The sequence below is a fragment of the Aulonocara sp. 'chitande type north' Nkhata Bay genome, linkage group LG12 (assembly GCF_057382095.1).
Source record: "Aulonocara sp. 'chitande type north' Nkhata Bay isolate Kocher_YH1m ecotype deep benthic linkage group LG12, A_spYH_male_GT1.1, whole genome shotgun sequence".
NCBI classification, from domain to species: domain Eukaryota; kingdom Metazoa; phylum Chordata; class Actinopteri; order Cichliformes; family Cichlidae; genus Aulonocara; species Aulonocara sp. 'chitande type north' Nkhata Bay.
In genome coordinates this window covers 18,070,581-18,089,262 of record NC_141355.1, presented here as the reverse complement: position 1 = coordinate 18,089,262, position 18,682 = coordinate 18,070,581, and the positions used below count along the sequence as shown (strand labels likewise).

Sequence of the window (18,682 nt, the reverse complement as noted above, 5' to 3'; positions counted from 1 at the left end):
GAACAGAGACAGAATTAAAATGTTAGAAACTATATCATTTAATTTGACAAAGACATCGCATCCAGTAGTCACAAACCACATTTACATGTGTTATTAGAGTATCTAATTAAAACTGAATCAGAAAGCAAGTTACAATACAGTGGTGCATCTTGGTCAGATTTAATTCCCGACTACAAAGTAATAAGACAATCATTATCAGCTCTCGTTTTTTTCCTGTTCTGTTGTGTGAATTATTTACTTTAGTTTCACAGTTGTAATCAGAGTGTGGATTTAATTACTGTATTTAAGATTCGAGAACACGCAGCCACACTGATAATCTGTCATTTAACTCCTCCACACGGCTGCCACTGTTTACCAATCTTGCAACAGATGCTGCGTTATACATCTGTGTATATAACCACAAAATCTGATTTTGTTGCAACCAGCTAAAACATACACACAGACAAGCACAGACACAAACACGCACACAACTGTGATCTTTTAATGGGAGGTATTTTAGAGGCAGAGATTTCTGCATTAGCACGCAGCCACTGAATCCTTTTACCATCCCCCCCTTCAAGTATTAAACGGTGTAAAATGTCTAGTAAAAATATGAAACAGACAGGTTAGAGTGTAATAAGATGAAGAAAAAAACGCCATCACAGGAAACACTGTCATAAACCATGTGATGTTGAGTTGTGCCCATAACCAGTTTGAGTCTCCACTACTGCTTTCTTATCTGTGCAGCCAACATGCATGCAATCAGAAAAAAACAATCCCACCTTAAGTATAAGGCAGTCATTAATAACTGAACATTAGAGATTTGAGAGATCAACTTCTGCATATAATCCTATGAAAAGTAAGTACACCTTATAGTTCAGTAGCTTATAAAACCAACTTGAGCAGCGTTAACGTCAAGTAATCCTTTTGTGTCATTTTCAGTCATTAGGCCTGCATTCCTTTACAGCGTTGCTTTTGTTCATAACAGTGTTCGAGTCAGGTTGAGGTCTGGGCTTGGGCCATTGCAACACGTTGATTCTTCTGTTTTTCAGCCATTCTGTAGTAGACTTGCTGGTGTGCTTGTGACCATTGTCCTGCTGCATGACCCAATTTGGGCCAAGCCTTAGCTGTCAGACAGATGGCCTCAAATGTGACTCAATAATATTTTGGTATACAGGGAAATTCACTGATGACTCAATGACTGCAAGGTGCCCAGACATGACTACAAAACAAACCAGTTGGTATGTTGTGTTTGTACTGACATGCTCTGTTGGTGTTTTTTTCCAAACGTGGCACTGTGTTATATCAAAGGCCATTGCTCCAGAAGTCTAGCAGTTTGTTCAGATGCAACTTTGCAACCTAAGGTGTGCTAGCATGTTCTCTTTAGAGAGAAGAGTCTTTCTCTTGGTGATCTTTCCAAACGAGCCATGCTTGTTAGGTCTTTTTTTTTTTTTTTTTTTAAATTGTAGTATAATGGACTTTAACATTAAACATGCTAACTGAGGACTGTAGAGTCTGAGATATAGCTTCTTCTGAGCATTGCATCATCTGAACACGGCAATTTGCGGGGACACTAAGTTCTGGGAAGACTTTGGCATTGTTTTAATACACACCTTACAAGACCTCAGCTTTTATAAAATTATCGAACACCCTTAACTAGAGGCACCTGCCGCTACTTACTTAATTCATACTGTTTTAGCATTTTGTCACAGAACTGTATAGAGCCTTGTGAAAACGTTGTTTTTCACATGAATATATGTGAAAAACATCCAATATCTGAAGTACTGTTATCAATCAAAACTTCACAAAAAATACTTTACTGCGGTGCTTTTTTATTGTAATACTAATCTGACCACTATATAGCACTGGGTTTCCTGCACTTCACCTGCCATCCACAGAAAGAAAAGGAACGCTTCACAGAAAATAATCCATCACAAATAAACCAACTTAAAATGTCACTGTTATTATTATCTGGGGTGACAAAAAGGGGTGTAAAGTGTCTGGGTGATGTGAAATTCACAACATATGTTTGCGGCGATAAAGATCAGGAAACTATATCAAGTCGAGCCCTCTGCGACTCTGACTCACCTGTTGGCATTGAGATTGAGCTTCTCCTCTGTGTCTTTCATAAGCTGTTCAAAGTCCAGATCACTGGAAACACCTGGAACCAGCAGCTCCACAAAGGCATGATCTTCAGCAAAGTCCTCTGGCCACTCCATAGTGCTCTGTGAGATAGGGAAAGCGTTCTTTATCACCACATCATATGTTTACCAGTGTACACACCCCACTTTCTTTCTGTCCCTTTTCTCTTTCTATTCCTCTGCCTTCTTCTCCGGTCTTTCAGCAACCTGGCCTTTACCCGGCATCATACTCACTCGGAGAATAATTTTAATAAATAGATAAATAAATAAAATTTTAAAAGACTAACAAAAGGGCCTATAGGGAGTCGACAAAACATTCAGACTATGATTCTGCTTGATAAACTGTCCCATAGGACAGGTTATGTAAAAAAAGAAAAAGATCTGCACCAGGTTATAAAACAAAATAAGGCACAAGGCTTCACTGGTGTCAGGATTGAATCAGCAGTGTAGATTGACATCAATCAACCGCATGATCTAGAGTGTTGTATCAATGCAGATGTTCGAGAAGCGGCGCACACATTCTGTACACCCAGCGCAGACTTTCATGTGATCTAATTTGAAATTTCCTCAAACAGAAGTCTTATTAAGAGGCTCAAATCAATTTCACCTGAAACACCTGAAACAAGGGGAAGTCTGTTATCAACAAGAAACAGCCCCCCCTCCCTTTTTTCTCAGAAAAATCATTTGCAGTTGGAGGGCTCCTGATCAAAATGCATTGCCTGAGCCTCTAACCATTTCCACCTACTGACACTACAGTAAGTTAGCAGAGGAAAAAAAGAACAAATAAATAAACAATGAGGTGAGATGCTCTTCAGTCAAGGCTTTAAATAAACAACTCATCTCCTATGGTCTCTCCTAGAACTGCGGTGCCACCCTCCCACCCTGTGGTGCTTAATGCTCATGCTAACAGCCAATCCCACGGTAGTGCCGCACTGCTGGGTCTCATATCAACATTGTCATCAGCACGAGTCAAGTGGAAGGTAATGGAGAGTGTCTGTGTCAATTTGGCTTTCTCACACTCCGCCTCTCGCCCCGTCCTCGTCATCTGCTCTGATTTTAATAATCCCTGTCAAACTCCAAACAGCTCCCTGCACTCCGCTCTGCGTCTTCGCTGCTGCGTACAGTCTATGCCACTCTCCCTGACAGAGTAGACAGGAAGCTCAACATTCATTTAGCCTGCACAAAGGGAGGCCTGTCCAGCTGGACAAATATTATTTTCCTCTGCTGACAGCCTCACCAGTTAAGCTTGTCCTTTATTATTTCTCCCTCTCTTCTTCTCTCTTACTGCTTCCCCTCATCATCACGCTCCCTCTGCGCCACTGACTGAGAGGGGGGTCTATGCCCAGTCACTGCTAAAAGAGAAAAGGATTTTCAATCCACGGATTAGGAACTCAACATTGTAATTATATAGACTGAGCAAGATAGTGTGTGTATGTGAGTGAATTTGAATAGTTTCTTTGTGTGTTTGCGCTTTCTACACTACCGTGCTTCCTTTCAGGTGCTAAAAGGATAGACAGACAGATGGACAGAGGGTCTGAATGTCCTCACTTTATGTCTGCTGGGTGTCTACCTCCTGTTCTGCCATAATATCATCTGTTATCTTAAGCGTGAGTGTGTACATGTAGGTGTGTGTGTGTGTGTTAGGATTCACCAGGCATCACACAGGGCCTCATTAGTACTATACTTTAAATCATCCAGTCTCCATTGTCTTGTCATTAGCTCTTTAGAAAGCAGATGTTGGAGGAGCCCCTGTGTGTTTCACAGCATTGCAACAGGGACAACAGGGCCAAGCAATGAAATGCTGCCTGCTCGAGACATCAAATCCACAGCTATTAGACCAGGATAGGAAACGCACTCTCCCTCTCTCTCTCTCTCTCTCTCTCTCACACACACACATCACTGTCCAATCTCTCTTGTTGCTGCTTGTCTAACCCAGCTAGGCTAACACACAGGCCCATTTACAGTAATGAGTTTGTCCTGAAATATTTAGCAGCGTATCCCCAGGCTGACGCTTTAAAACCACTTAGAGCATGTCAAGTTAAAGTCAACATTATTTTAAAGAGGGTACCTAACAGTCTGCTTTAAAGGAAACATAATAAATTAAACAGGTGCATAATCTAAGATCACAATGGTGCTGAGAACTATCTCATTAATACCCAGAGGAGGCCACTGCTTCACTGTTACAGTGCAACCAAGTGGCCCTCTACATTACTTGGATTTTGACTCATGATCTTGACTGGCTACTTTATCACTGGCTTTGTAAGAGGCACAACTCTTGTAAAAATGTATCGGTCACTTTTGTCTTTGCTTTGGGAAATATGTGGATATAATATCTTCCTAAAATATGCTGTGTTAAACCATCCAGATTTCAGAACGCAACAACTTTTTCCTCAACCTAAAAAATGCCTATGTGATTAGCCTACACAGAGGGAATGAATAATACATGACTTCCCAATCTCCTCGACAACCAAATATTACTTGTTTTTGTTGTTGTTTTGTTGAGTAGTTACCATCATTCAGCAGTATTAAAGTACCCTGAGCAATGAGTCAATTACAACCCTTAAAAAAAAAAAAGACAATATTGTGACACTGGAGCAGATCATATATCTTAGCTTATTGCAAATGCCATGAGTTCAGCAAACTTAAATACTCCGATCCTAAAGATGCATTTAGTGCACATGCACAAAAAGACTGAATGTTGGAAAATGATTACTGTACAGAGGATAAAAATGAGACAAAAGTAAATAAATTAATATGATTTAAACTGGATGAATGCAAATGATTAAAACTGGTTGATATATGTTGCAGTAAAAAAAACAAACAAACATGGAAAATCATTTCCTTTGAGAGGTTAGTACTAGAAATTGCTTTTGCTTTTACACCACTTTTAACTCATAGATAAATGATCATTTATCAGAATTATTGTTGATTACGTTTTCCAATGTCAGTTTGTCAACTTGGGCTCCAATAAAACCTGGTTCTAACTGATAGAAGCTGGATCATCATGGTTTACTCCCTTAAACATACCCAGGGTCGCACATCTGTAAATCCCTAATAAACTGGGTCCCACCTCAGAAGCTGAGAGAAGTGTAATAAAAGATGAAACCCACTGGGCCAGCTTCCTCCTTTAAAAGGTCTGGAAGCGACTCAGAAAAGTGGCTGTCAGACTTAAGAAAAAAAGGCATGTAATGACAATCTTCAGATGGAGAAAATGAACTGAAAAAAATGATGATGATGATGATGATGATTATTACTATTACCTCCCCTAAAGAGGTTTTTTTTTTTTGGTAGCATTTGCAAGCCCAGGTCATTCTGTCTGTAAACACGGCAGTTTGAAAAGTTTTGTATGAATCCTGATTAAACTTTGTAGTGTTGTAGAGTTGAGTCATGTTAACAATCTATTAAAATTTGGCTTACATTCACCAAGGTCCTCAAGGTCAACTTAATGATTCACTGGTTGAAAATTGACAAAAAGCCTTATAACTTATATAAGGCTTTATATAAATTATAATCCTTACAAGTGTTGTGTGTATCGTAAATCTATAGAAATTACAACATAAAGATTTAAAATATCACGTTACATTTGACTGCTGACCTCTCCTTCAAGGTCAATAGACTGATCTGAAGGTAAACATTATATTGCTATACAGAGCTATTTAAAATGGTTTCTTAGTGCCATTGATTGAATTGACAACATAATATATAAAAAAAAAAAAAATTTAGGGAATGATATACGGGGATTCTAAATATCAAGTTACTTTGGACCTCTGACCTCTTCTTCAACATCAAATGAGGTCAAACTTTCAATGTCTTTTATCTCTATAATCACGCTTAAAATTCTGCTCTCTTTGTGGGTATTGGCAGCATTTAGGAAATGATACTGAATATCACATTATAGTTTGCATTCAATATCATGTCACATTTGACCTCTGATAATAATAATAATAACAATAATGATAATAACTGCTGTTCTGGATCCCAACAAAAACACTATTCAGTGCATTATAAATCATATAAAGCATATTTTATTCCCAGTAGAAAACAGGAAATAACACGTGTTTAAACTGGTCTAATGTACAATTTACAAGTTAATTTTGAATTAGATGGCAAAAATCTCTTTAAAAAAAAAAAGTTGGGATGGGGGCAACAAAAGGCTACCAAAGTAAATGATATTAAAAGGAAAAAAGAAAATTTGCAACCAGCTTGGTTAACTGGTGACAGTTCAGTAACATGAATGGGTATAAAATGAACATCGGAGAGAAGCAGTGTCTCTCAGAAGATGAGCAGAAATTCACCAATCTGCAAAGAACTCTGTGTACAAATTGTGAAGTTTTAGAGAACTGTTCCTCGGATGCCACTTTAGCTCAGTGGGTGAGCAGGTGACCACATGCCAACTCACTGGAGTGCTGGGCACAGGTCCAAGTTTGAGTCCAACCTGTGCACCGTGTCCTAACTCTCTCTACTTTCCTGTTTATCTTCACTACTCCACAATCCAATACTTTTTTTAATGCCCAAAAAAGAACAATGTTAACTGCAAAGGTATGTCTGCTGTTATGAGGTGCATTAGTACCTATAGAATTGGCAGCTTACACATCTAGAAAGGCACCATTAATTCTGAAAGGTAAATACACATTTTAGACCAACATATGTCCCAAACCCTAACCCCAAGAAAACCACATACTGCAGATATGACATCAACAACATGACTTCATAATAGAAGAATCTGGGTGCCGAACTGCCTGCGGACCAGGCCTTTCAGCAACTGAAAACATTTGGCATATAATGAAATAAAAAAAATACAAGAAAGAAGACTGTTGAGCCAGAATTCTCTGTCAGATAAGAATGGGACAACATTCCGCTCCCAAAAGTCCAGCATCTCTCATCATTTCCCAAACATTTATGGACTGTTGTTAAAAGAAGAGGGGATGCTACACATGAACATGACCATGTACCAAATTTGTCTGAAATGTGTTGATGTCATCAAATTCAAACTGACCTTTTCGTTCTTCTTTAAATAATACATTTCTCAGTTTCACATTTGATATGTTTTCTATGCTCTTTCATAAAACAAAAATGTGGGTTTATGTGATTTACAAATCTTTCCATTCTGTTTTTTATTGACATTTCACACAGTTTTCCGATTGTTCAGTTTGGGTTTGTAAATGTTACAAGACTCATTTCCGGGATTCAACAGATAAAAGAGTTGAGCTGGTTACTGTCACTTGCTCTTTATGGGGGGTGTTTGGCCAAGCACTGACACATTCAGATCAGACTTTTTTTTTTTTTACATCCTAATAATTTCATCCATACAACAAAAGAAAAGGAGAAACACCGCCTATCATATCTATAAAACCTCATCTAAAAGCAAAATAAGCACCTGTAACCAGTTAACACACTAAAACCAAACTGTGCCAAGACATTTATCAATTAATGATTCTTCCCCTCGCTATTAATGATAATTTTATGATTACAAAGCAAAGACTTAGCCATATTGTTGTTTTGATAATGAAAGAAAACCACAAAGAATACAGACAGGCCCTGCTGAGACTCTTGACTTTTACCTGCTTGTCGTAGTTCCTGCCATACAGCCACACACAGACCTCTAAGCTCACAGCATGCAAGGAAGTGGTACTGCGTTTGCTTATTTTGACAGTTCATCTGTATCTTTAAAAAGCCGTCTTGTGTGTCGTATAAAACAAAAGAAACCCGAATGAAGCCACTCGACTTACTCAGCGTTGCATGTTATGCGTACCTTACGAAAGCTCTTACTTAATCCATCCGGTGTTAATCCATTACCGGCGGGGAAAATGTGACCGACATCATTTGTAGTCACTTCATGCTGATATCTGTCTGCGACAACTATTTGTAGCTAATAACAAAAACCGAGACAATTCAACAGCCAATAAAAATATAATATTGCATTACTATGACAGGATATCCACCGCTGTCACCAAATGTTGCACTAAGCATTTTATGTACACCGTTTCCCGGGCAGCCGATATGGCAGAAGTCGCATGTCACTTTTATTGGTTATCTATCGATAAAATATCCCCGTTACTCAACCACTGCTGCACAACAGCTAGTTATTTTTTGGTGATTTCCGGGGACTGAAAGCGTCCGTGACAACAACCCGGAAGTAGCTCTATGAAAACTTCCGCTCGGTGGAAAATTCCAACTGAGGAATCAAATGGTAGGCAAACGCTTTCGCCTTCGGGAATTAATAGCATAAATTTTACATATCAAAGATGATATTTTATTTAAAAAATATATTTAATATATTCTGACGTCTTTTTTAAATCAAGTATATAGCCGTTTGTTATTGAGAATGCATGTTAAAAATGTTAAGATATGAGAGATCCCCCCCTGTCTTTCCAAAACAATTGGATTCCATAAAGCTGCTCAAACTTGCAATTTGGGTGGTGTACTCGCGTGTAATTTTTCTCATTAAACTTATCGTTTGGCCGTTATTTTGAACATTTATCCACACTAAAGAGCGAATGCGCCATGGATTTTTGTTTGGGACGGTTAATGTAGCTTCGGATAAAGTAGCCACACACTGGTCGAAGTTTATTCACGTTGTTGGATGTTTTTGTCAGTGACAAGAGTTTGGCGCGCCCGGGTGTAATTGGAAGTTACCACTGGTGGTATGACCGAGGTACTTGATCAGCTGTGCCATTAAAACAGTTGACATTGCTTATTGAATAGAAAAGAACCAATATTTTTTTCTTGTTAGTTAGTCTACTCTGACGCTGCAAAGCAAATGATATGCCAGCAAGCCTTAGTTAATTATCAACTAAACAAAATTTTGTCACGATCTGTGTAAGTATTGACTTTGTTTGATGAATTTTGTAAACGCTAATATCCTTGATGTGCAGTTTGAACAGTACATTGTTCTTCCTGATGTACCAAGAGTGAAAGCTTATCGTGAAAACGATCTAAGTCATCTAGTCAAACAAGAACTGCAACATTAGATTGGCCAATGAATGATGCGATCTATCTTAACTTATTGTCTCCTACAGTTTAACGAAGTACTTCATTTTGGCTCTTCTTCAATTTCTTCGCGAAGATGGAGACCTGCACACACGTCTTCCAGATTTCTGGGATCAAAATCCGCGATGAGAAGAGAGTTCTGATCCAGGGAATTCAGCAGCTGGGTGGGAAATACATTGGTGGCTCAGTGAGTAAGATTGAGATCCCTCAGTAGATTTTAGGGAAATGCCACGTGCACTTGTGCCCAAGCTGAAGGGTTGCAGCTTGTGAATGATTTCATTTTTCTTCCTGATGCTTTTAGTCTTTATTCAGTCTATGTGATGTAAGAAAACATAATAGTTAGAGACTAATCATAAACTAAAGTAATGATGACAGTGTTTAGACACCAATCAAAAAGGAAATGCACTTGTTCCTAAAGTAGCTGACTGAATGAATTACTTGCTGTGCTTGCTGTCAATCATTAATTAGTTCTGTGGAAGTCTGTGTTCTGTGTCTTTATCTTGACAGTCCAAGTAAAGTTTTCAATTGTATTTTTATATTTATATATTGCTTTGATTATCCCTCTACACAAATGAGAACAAAACTATTAGTGTATATGTAGAATTTCAATTCAATCAGAATCAGAAACTTTATTGTCATTGTCATGAGAACAACGAAATTAAGAATGGTCCCCGATCATTGCATCATCCCTAGCAATATCAAAATATAAATAAAACAATAAAATTCAATAAATAAAATAGATAGAATACTTAAAATACTAATAAGATATAACAGTAAAACATTCACATACATTCCCACACACATGCTTCAGACCGTGCATAGATTAACACAAGAGTGGCGTGATGGACATTTTTTTGTAGTATTCAGATGTGTTATTGCAGTTGGATAACAGCTGTGTTTGAGTCTATTAGTCCTTGCTCTGATTGCCCTGTACCGTCTGCCTGAGGGCAACAGTTCGAACAGGGAGTGGCCAGGATGTGAGGTGTCTTTTATGATGTTTTGGGCCTTTTTAAAACAGTGGGCGTTGTGTAGAACTTCCAGTGTTGTTAAACAGCAAGGATCTTTTTTTAATACAGCTTTTCCAAGCGTCCTAGTTTTATTTTGGATCTTATTTCACACACAGAACCAAAATTATTGCACAAAACCCCAAAACTATCAGGGTTAAAATTATTAGACCTTTGTGCAGGTCAGTCAATAGCGCTAACTTTGACCTTTGGTTTGCGTCGTCGTTGTGTTGAAAGACGAAGCAGCAAACCAGACCCAGTTCTGCTGCTGACTGCTTAAGGTTTTCTTTCAAAATCTTCATATCCTTTTTTTCATGATTCCTTTCATGGAGATGAGATTCCCACTTCAGGACGCACTGAAGCACACAGCATAATACTCCCACCACCGTGTTTCACTTTGGGGATAGTGTTCTTTGGGTTGTATGTCTCACCCTTCTTTCTCCAAGGATAAGCAGGGTCTCTCTGGCCAAAGAGCCCTGGTTTTGTCTCATCTGACCAAAAGATGTGCTTTCAGCATGTGCAGTCTTTCTGCAAAAGTGGAGTTTTTCCTTAATCTGCAACCTCGCAGTCCATTCTTGTGCAGGTGTCTAATGATTGCCTTCTTTGAGTATACAATTTACAACTTGGCTAAGTCATTCACTAGTCTCTTGGAAGTTGTTCTGGGGTCTTTAGAAACATGGAAACACTGTGATAACTTTGTATCCATCTCCTACTTTGTGCATCAACAATTCTTTTTCTCAAGTCTAAACTGTTTTCTTTCTGTTTTTGTCATGAAGCTCAAACTCTTGCTGAAGTTTTTATACTGTGTGTAAGTTGGAAGGTAGCTCTCGGTTTTCACATGATTTTACAAATTTTGAGCAAAGCTAGTGTAGAAATGCTGTCAAAGAAGCACTAGGGAAATTTCAGACAAAAACTATAAATGTCAAAGGGGAGCTGATTACTTTGCCCTGATTTGCAGCTAAATCAGATGGTACAGCCTAGCATCCTCATCTATTAACTTACATGATAAATGTGAATAAATGAACTGGGGATCCACCTAAAAGTGGAACACTGTTAGTTGCACTGAACATCTGTTGTTGATTTCAAACTGCAACTGTTGCGTTATTGACAAGCTCCACTTACAAAACTGTCTTGTGATGATTACATATAACCACCTTAAACTGCCTTCTTATAGGTATATCAGCACGCTTGCACCCATCTCATAATCCCTCAGGTGTTGTCCAGCGAGAAGTTTTTGGCAGCTTGTGCTGCAGGTGAGTCATGATGGCTGTGAATTTCATGTCAGTGGATCTTTGTTTTCGTTGCTATTTTAGCCTACATACATTTAACGTAGCCATAAAATGCTTCATTGTTTCTTACGTTTTTTAAGTCCTAGAGGTAACATAACACATTTTATTGAATTTCTTCCCTCTTGCTGCTCGTCTCTTGCTAGGAAAGTGGGTTGTAACTCCCGACTACGTGCTGGACAGTGTTAAGAATGGCTCCTGGCTCGCAGAGGAAATCTATGAGGTGGCCATTTCCACAGGTTCCTCCGCTGCCTTCTACCCTGTCAAACAGTGGAGAGAGAAAGTGGCCAGTGGGAGACTGAAAGGGGCCTTTCAGGGCTGGAGGGTGCTCCTTATGGTCCAAGGGTCCACACGCAGAGCAATGTTCAAACGGTTACAAACCCTTGTTCTCTTTTAACCCATGTTCAAATAAAACGAGTGTCTGGTTAATTAATACATTTTTGGGTTGTTTTTTTTTTTTATTCATTCACAGACTCCTAAAAGCAGGCAGGGCTGAGGTATATCACTGCCCTCCCCCCTCTTATGCCTCTATTACTCATGTCATGGCGAAACCTGTTACAGAATCCTCAAAATCCCACAGTGCTCCTTGTTACCCTGTGAGCCACATAGTCCAGCACCTCTTTGGGGTAAGTCATAAGAATGCATGTTTTAAAAACATATAAAAAATAATAATAATTTAAGCAACATATTTAAAACTGATTATTATTATTTAAAAATTATTTTTTTTTTAAATTTTCTTTTGGGGGGTTGGTGATTTAAATATTTTATATGGTCTTCATTTATATGTGCACATACTAGTCTAATCTTTATTAAACAGTTCATGTTAAAAAAATTATCTTGTAGACTGAAAGCCTATTGTTTGGGGGCCAAAGCAATCATGTGGATATGAATTTCAACATAACAGAAGAGCAAGAGGCTCATCCAGCAGATGTGAAGGAGAATTTCTCTACTCTGGAGGCGGAGCTTAAGACATATATCAAACAAGTGGTGTGTATTTGGGTTTTTTAATTTTTTTTATGAGTGGTTTTGTGTTTTCTTGACATCATTTTCTTTTCTTTCTTTTTGTTGCTTCTAGGGCCAGCCAAGACTGTGCTTCCTTGAATATTTGGGCTACCATGACCCCTATAGTCCCCTGGCTCAGGTAGATGTGCAGACATATCAACCCCCACCCTTGATCACTACTGTACATCTCTACAATAACTATGTGTTTCATCAAGAGGCTCAGGTCATTTAATTTCCTTTATGTCATGCATTTCAATGGAAAGTGACATCTAGAGCAAGGGCGCATCATACCCAGGTCACAATTTAACCACCACTGTCAGCTGATCTGAGAGTTTTGATTGGCAGGCCTATTAACAATACTCTCCACTGTCCTGTCCATACCTTACCCAAGTGGATATTGCTAATAGAAGTGCTCATGTTTTTCCATATGCCATTTACCCATAACAGACAGTCAGAAATGACCCCCAAGAACTTTTAAAGCCCATTCACTTCCTATTTCCATTACCCTTCTGCCCTCAACTCTTTCTGCCATCCATCTCTCTGAGTGCTGTGTTTCCTTCTGCTTTCCATATACCTCTTGAATTTTATCATTGTTCTTGTATTTCTCCAGGCAACAAAAATGGACTTCAGCAATGTTGGCTGCATGATAGAGTGTGGCCTCTTCACTGAAGCCTTGGACTCAATCAGAAGTGGTGTGTACCCAGGCCTCCTGCCACCGGCGCCGCACCTGATCTCCCTCTTAGAATACGCTCAGCAGGTAGGCATTACCATACTGCAGAAACTCCCACCTACTGCTAGTGTAATATCCTCAGGGGCTGCACAAAAGTAGAACTTGCTCTACATTTTTGAGTGTGGATAGCTGGCTTTGAGAGGTCTTTTTATTGGTTTTACTGTCTTTTGATTAAACTGTAATTTAGAGATGTAACATAATTAATTTAGTTATTGTACCTTTTTTTTGATAAGTAATTTTGTCAGTGAAATATCAGATCTCATCACATCCTCACATTTCCATCAAATATTTAACTTTATGTGACCAACAGTTCAAAATCAGAACAAGAGCGTGCACAGTGATAGCAAACAAACAAACATACTGTATTTACTCTGCATCATCCTGGACCAACTGGAAATAAGTTTTACTAATTACTTTACTTAACTTTTACTTATTTACTTATTTAAAAAGAACAAAACAAAAACTTAAATTATTGTTTGGCTCTAATTACATTCTTGGCATCGTCACATCCATTATTTAAGAAAATAAATAAATTGTAGCTTCACTGAATTTTAAGTCTGTATGTACATCCCCGCATTCAAACCAACTGGAACTCAGTTGCTGTGTGCTGATTATGTCACAGGGTAACGCCACATCTGTCTTCATGAGAAATTTCCAGCAGGTCCTTGATAAACTGCTTATTACCAACCCTCCCTGGATGGCTCCCAAGTCAGTGAAACAGTATTTTACTCAAGTGCTGCAGTGTCCTCGGTGTAAGAAGGGCTTGTGGTCTTTTCTAGAGACAGCCATCAGGTAATTATTCCTGCTAATAATTTTATACTGCAAAAATGAAGAGTAACCATGTGATGTGTAGTGAACAAACACTCTAGTAGGTAGCAGTTGTGGTAATTTTACAAATATTTTATCTTCCAGATATTCTATGTCTAGTGAAGAGACCTGTCACGCACTTCCTGGACCTGGCCTTCCAACATTGTTACACTTCCACTGTTACATCCTGACTCTCATCCTGAAGATCTTCCAAGGGGAGCTCCACTCAGTCACTGCTGGGTAACAGTTTAAATAAACTCAGTTGGAGAAAGAACCATTTTTTATTTATTTATTTTAAATCAATCAGTTTAAATCATCACACATGTCGGGAGAATCATTGCTTGAATTTGCCCTTTCTGACATGTCCACTTCGACCGTGTTCTCATTATTATATCTCAATATAATTAGAATTTAAATGATTGGTTGGGCACTCACACATCATGCAGGAGGCAGAGCTGCCTTACTCTTACAAGGACTCTGTCGAACACTATAAAGACTTTGTGCTAGATAGCTGGCAGGGTAAAGTCTGTTTAATGTCTGATACAAATGATTAGGACATTTGTGTTCTCACACGCAGCTCCTATGGGTAATGTCTAGTAAAGTTCAGGGTTGCAGTGCATGTGTGAAAACAGCTTTAGAGTTGATTTCTTCTATTCTGTTAGTCCACAAAGCTCATAATCTGTATTGCAAGGACATACGTGTAGAAATTCTTAACAATCACTGTAGTTTAGCTGGAGTTGATACAGTAAGGTTTTTAAGTATTTGGAAAATTACACATAATTTTGCTTCATGCTGCCACAAATGAATCTACATGTGATTGAAGTCCAGACTTTCAGATTTAATTCAAGGTGTTCAGCAATTGAATTCTATTAGCTGTTTAGGAATTACAGCCTTTTTCCTTTTTTTTTTTTTTTTTTTTTATATTCATAGTTTCCTTTTGTTTTTTTAGTTGTTAATTTTTTTCCTCCAGAGGCTGAAAAGAAATTGAACAAACTAGCTTAATTTCAAATTGATGTTGTTTTTATTAATTATTGGGTTTTTTTAATACTTGGATGAAAATCCTATGTAAACAACGACCACCTGAAGTCTTGAACCCATGAACTTCACCAAATGTTGTTTCCTCCCATGACATGTTCTGCCAGGTCTTTACTGTTTTTCTTAACCAAGGAAAGGATTATGCAATCATCTACCTTAGCTGTCTTCTGTGGTCTTTTAGGACCTTTGGTGCTTCTGAGCTTGTTTTTAAAAATGTACTACACGTAATGTTTTTGCTCCCTCTAAGATTTTTTTTCCTGCTTAATGTAGACTTCTATCACCTGCTGGGGTTAGGTGACAGAAGGGTTAGGTCATTGAATAACGAGGGAACGGGCAACAGGTGCCATGTGACCTTGAAACTGCTTGCCACTCAGTCGTCCAGTTACTTTTAATACCAGGGGGCTATGTATAAAATTTATTGTAGTTCTTATTCAGATAATTAAGTACTTTGGTTGTACCCCCATGAATAAAAGCTGAAAGTCTCTATTTTAATAATTTCTTATTCTTCCTTAGAGAGTTTGTGCAGCTCCAGGGAGCCCCTCCAGCATCAGCATCAGGATCTTTGCTCTATAGAACCTTCTGGACTGTGTGGGAGCGCTCCACCCTCTTGTCCAGTGCTGTAAAACAACTAATGCAGCTTTTGATACAGGCTGCCATGACTGTAATTTACTTTGATATTCTTATTGGATAATGTGCTCAGTCATTCAGAATGTTTTATTTTGATCCATAATTGACAGCAGATTGTAGTCTGACCTCATGACTAAAGTTACTATTGCTCATGGAGCTCGCTAGGTTCAAAATGTTGTTTATCTTTTCTAAAGGAGTACGCCGAGAGGGATGAGAAGCAGAAGTTGCACTTGGCAGACACCCTACTGGATTTCCTGTCTGTGTTGGTGGAGTTTTGGTGTCAGCAGCATTTCAAATTAAACCAGACACTAGTGGATAAAGGCCTGAAAGACTTGTCAGAATATCTTGCTGTCATTAGCCAGGGTAAGTGATAAAAACTGAAATTTGAGAACAGGAAGCATATTCAGAAAAACAAAACTTCTGTTATGTAAATTCTGTCCTAAGTTCAAAGTTTGGTTTCTGAATTTCATTTTCTTTTACTTAAAAAGTGGTAGAAGTAGTTTAAGCAGTTTAAAAACTTTATTTAGCAGAATTGTCTCTTTTGTTTATTCGTACGGTTTGACACGAAGTTTTCTTTATTCTAAAACAAAAATCTCTTCTAAAAAGATGCTCTCTTATCTTCTGATTTTCCTCTGTGGTTTTTCCCCATAGATTTATCTCCGAATATTTTGGTAGAACTGGTTATCAGGGTTCGCTCTACCAGGCTTAAGTTGATGGTGGCTGATGCCATATTCAGGAATCTCTGCTGCAGAAATGGATGCACTATGGGAGATGAACCTCTGTCACTCAAGAAAATGGTGCGTTTCTTGTTCCCATGTTTCCCTGTCCTTTATTCCTTGTTCCGTTTGGCAGATTTTGTCATTTCTACTTCTGGTACATTTGTGATCATCTTCCATTTTTACCGGAAACTCTGGAATTCACAGTGGTTTCTTGAGCGTCTGATATAATTGTACACGAAAAAAAAAAAATGCTTTTCTCTCTCTTTTCCCCCACTTTAAGTTAGTGTTAGAAGCAAAACACACAGTTGGTCTGCATTAGTTAATGACAGTTTTAATAAACTGGTATAGATTACATTATAGATTACATTTGCCCTTATGTGCCATGAAATGATTTCTGATGTCGTCTAACCAGAATATTATATTGCACTAGAACATCTGGCTTTCTCACTCTCCATTGGTGGCTTTGTGCTTCCTCAATTCCCCAAGGACGCACATATCAACTTGCAGTGTAAAGGCACTGTCTGACCTTGTGTATATCTGTGTGACTTCTGACAGGTGCTTTTCTACCTGCCTGCTCTGGGAAGTTTGGCTCTGAGTCCCAGTGGTACTCGCCTCAGGACTGAGCCCAGCTCACACAGCTGCACTAGTCAGGGGACCGACTGCAGGTCAGTTACACGCAGCTGTCTGTCTGTGCTACCGTTAAGTCCACATTGTGCATTCTCACAAGAGCCTGGAGCAAAACATGGAGGGGCTTACACACAGAGGTGGAGGCTGCACAAATGTCTGGTTTAAAATTCCAGGATGATGTTCAAATGTTTAACTTTGCATAAGCTATAGCACTTCAATGTCTTGTATTAGATTTACATTTTCCAAACTTCTTGAAATGTATTAATTTTTGAAGATGAGCTTAGAGATTCCCAGTGGCAGTGTGTTTAGTTACCTTTTTCATTTTTTTGACTTCAGAAAATTGTGACTATCAATCATATCAATGTCTAGTTGTCTAACCTTGTTTAGAGGCTGCATATCTACTAAAGATATAGCAGAAAGCATGTTGCTAGTAATCTTTTAGCAAAAAATACACATGAAAAGCTGTCACCCTGTAAAGTTGGTTATTGTACCATGTTTGTTGGCTTGTCTGTGTCTAAAATAGCTGATGTAGTCGACCAGCAGTTTTCTGTGCCTCCATTGTCTGGATTCTTCTCACATAGTTCACGGTAGACAGCATAGCATTAGGCCAAACAAGTGAAAATGAACAGATCCTTTGAGAAATGTGAGCGAAAAGGAACAAAGGAACACCTGGTGAAAGGAGAAGTGTGTGGAGGTGAGGAGCAGAGATGCATGAATGGACTAAGGGAAAGCTGGAGACAGACAAATAGAGGTCAGACGGAGTTGGCATGTGATGGGTCGTGCCCAGGTCTGATCCTATCAGTGTGTGCTGGCTGACAGGAGGGGTGCACGGGGAAGTTAAACACACACACACACTGATATGGAGAGGGAGCCGCAGATAGACTTGGGTATCCCATCAGGCCTTTGTGTCTTCCCATACGACCACCAGCTCTCAAGCCCCCCCCCCCCATCTCTCTTGGTCTACTCTTGCATATTAAATCCCTCTCTAACTGCAAACGCACCCACTTTATCCATACCCCATATCAGACATCTGCTGTTTCACCAGCAGGTAGTTGGCCTGGAAAAGGGCAGGAGTCACCAGGGAGCAGGTTCATGTGAAGGCTACTGGTTCATGCACAGACCAGATCTTCTCTTCCCCTCCATCCCTACTCTGTTTCTACTTTCTGCTTTCCCTGTATTTGCAAGTGGTTTACTTTATTTTGACATAGGCATGTGAAGAAATAAATGAAACAAGGAAAGGAATCTGTGTGGATGAGATAAAGAAATGCCAAAGGGCATGTAAAATCATTTGACCCTAAAAGAAAGAATGAAATCAAAATGACAAAGCCTGTGATGAGCTGAGAACAGAAACCAAGACGGGAAGCTTGTTTTCTGGTTTTCATGGTTAAATTCATGATATTGTACATAGCTGCAGTGATCTTGACAATCTTAATCAATTAACACATTTTATGTTAAAGCGTTTATGCATATGACACACTGCATATTCTATACAATAGCCTACATGATGAAAAACTGCTAAGAAGTAAAAAACAAAACAAGAGGAAAAACACATTATAGATGATATAAAAAATCAGCTATGTTTGTTGTGAGTGCTCAGTCGTAAGACAGGAAGGACTGGTTGGTTCGTGGTCGACCGGGTGAGTTGCCAGCTCTCCTCCCTGCTATCAGTCACCTCTCACTTTCAGAATGCATTAGGCTGTTTTTGATTTACTCAAAGATGTTGTAGTTCTATTTG

General features: G+C 38.9%; 2 protein-coding genes across 10 annotated transcripts in view; one reads left to right on the top strand and one right to left on the bottom strand.

Annotated features, from left to right (window-relative positions):
• The window catches only part of kiaa0825 (KIAA0825 ortholog), a 117,738-nt gene extending 109,500 nt beyond the window's left edge, over positions 1–8,238 (bottom strand). For 2 of the 4 annotated variants that reach the window (XM_086313992.1, XM_086313995.1), the window contains exons 1-2: positions 7,873–8,238; positions 2,068–2,204 (exon numbers count right to left, since the gene is read on the bottom strand). In XM_086313992.1, coding sequence (XP_086170118.1) covers positions 2,068–2,198 — 131 coding nt within the window. In that variant the 5' untranslated portion in view covers positions 2,199–2,204; positions 7,873–8,238. Of the gene's footprint in view, positions 1–2,067; positions 2,205–3,137; positions 3,254–7,681 lie in introns of those variants that run through there. The other 2 variants (XM_086313993.1, XM_086313994.1) reach the window with 2 other exon arrangements.
• A 5-nt stretch (positions 8,239–8,243) lies between these two features.
• Positions 8,244–18,682, top strand: part of slf1 (SMC5/6 complex localization factor 1) — a 37,128-nt gene continuing 26,689 nt past the window's right edge. For 2 of the 6 annotated variants that reach the window (XM_086314006.1, XM_086314003.1), the window contains exons 1-14: positions 8,514–8,775; positions 9,140–9,297; positions 11,289–11,367; positions 11,547–11,772; positions 11,873–12,026; positions 12,244–12,387; positions 12,476–12,541; positions 13,013–13,159; positions 13,755–13,924; positions 14,045–14,179; positions 15,488–15,635; positions 15,796–15,964; positions 16,253–16,398; positions 16,876–16,985. In XM_086314006.1, coding sequence (XP_086170132.1) covers positions 9,187–9,297; positions 11,289–11,367; positions 11,547–11,772; positions 11,873–12,026; positions 12,244–12,387; positions 12,476–12,541; positions 13,013–13,159; positions 13,755–13,924; positions 14,045–14,179; positions 15,488–15,635; positions 15,796–15,964; positions 16,253–16,398; positions 16,876–16,985 — 1,805 coding nt within the window. In that variant the 5' untranslated portion in view covers positions 8,514–8,775; positions 9,140–9,186. Of the gene's footprint in view, positions 8,311–8,513; positions 8,776–8,809; positions 8,940–9,139; positions 9,298–11,288; positions 11,368–11,546; positions 11,773–11,872; positions 12,027–12,243; positions 12,388–12,475; positions 12,542–13,012; positions 13,160–13,754; positions 13,925–14,044; positions 14,180–15,487; positions 15,636–15,795; positions 15,965–16,252; positions 16,399–16,875; positions 16,986–18,682 lie in introns of those variants that run through there. The other 4 variants (XM_086314004.1, XM_086314005.1, XM_086314008.1 and 1 more) reach the window with 4 other exon arrangements.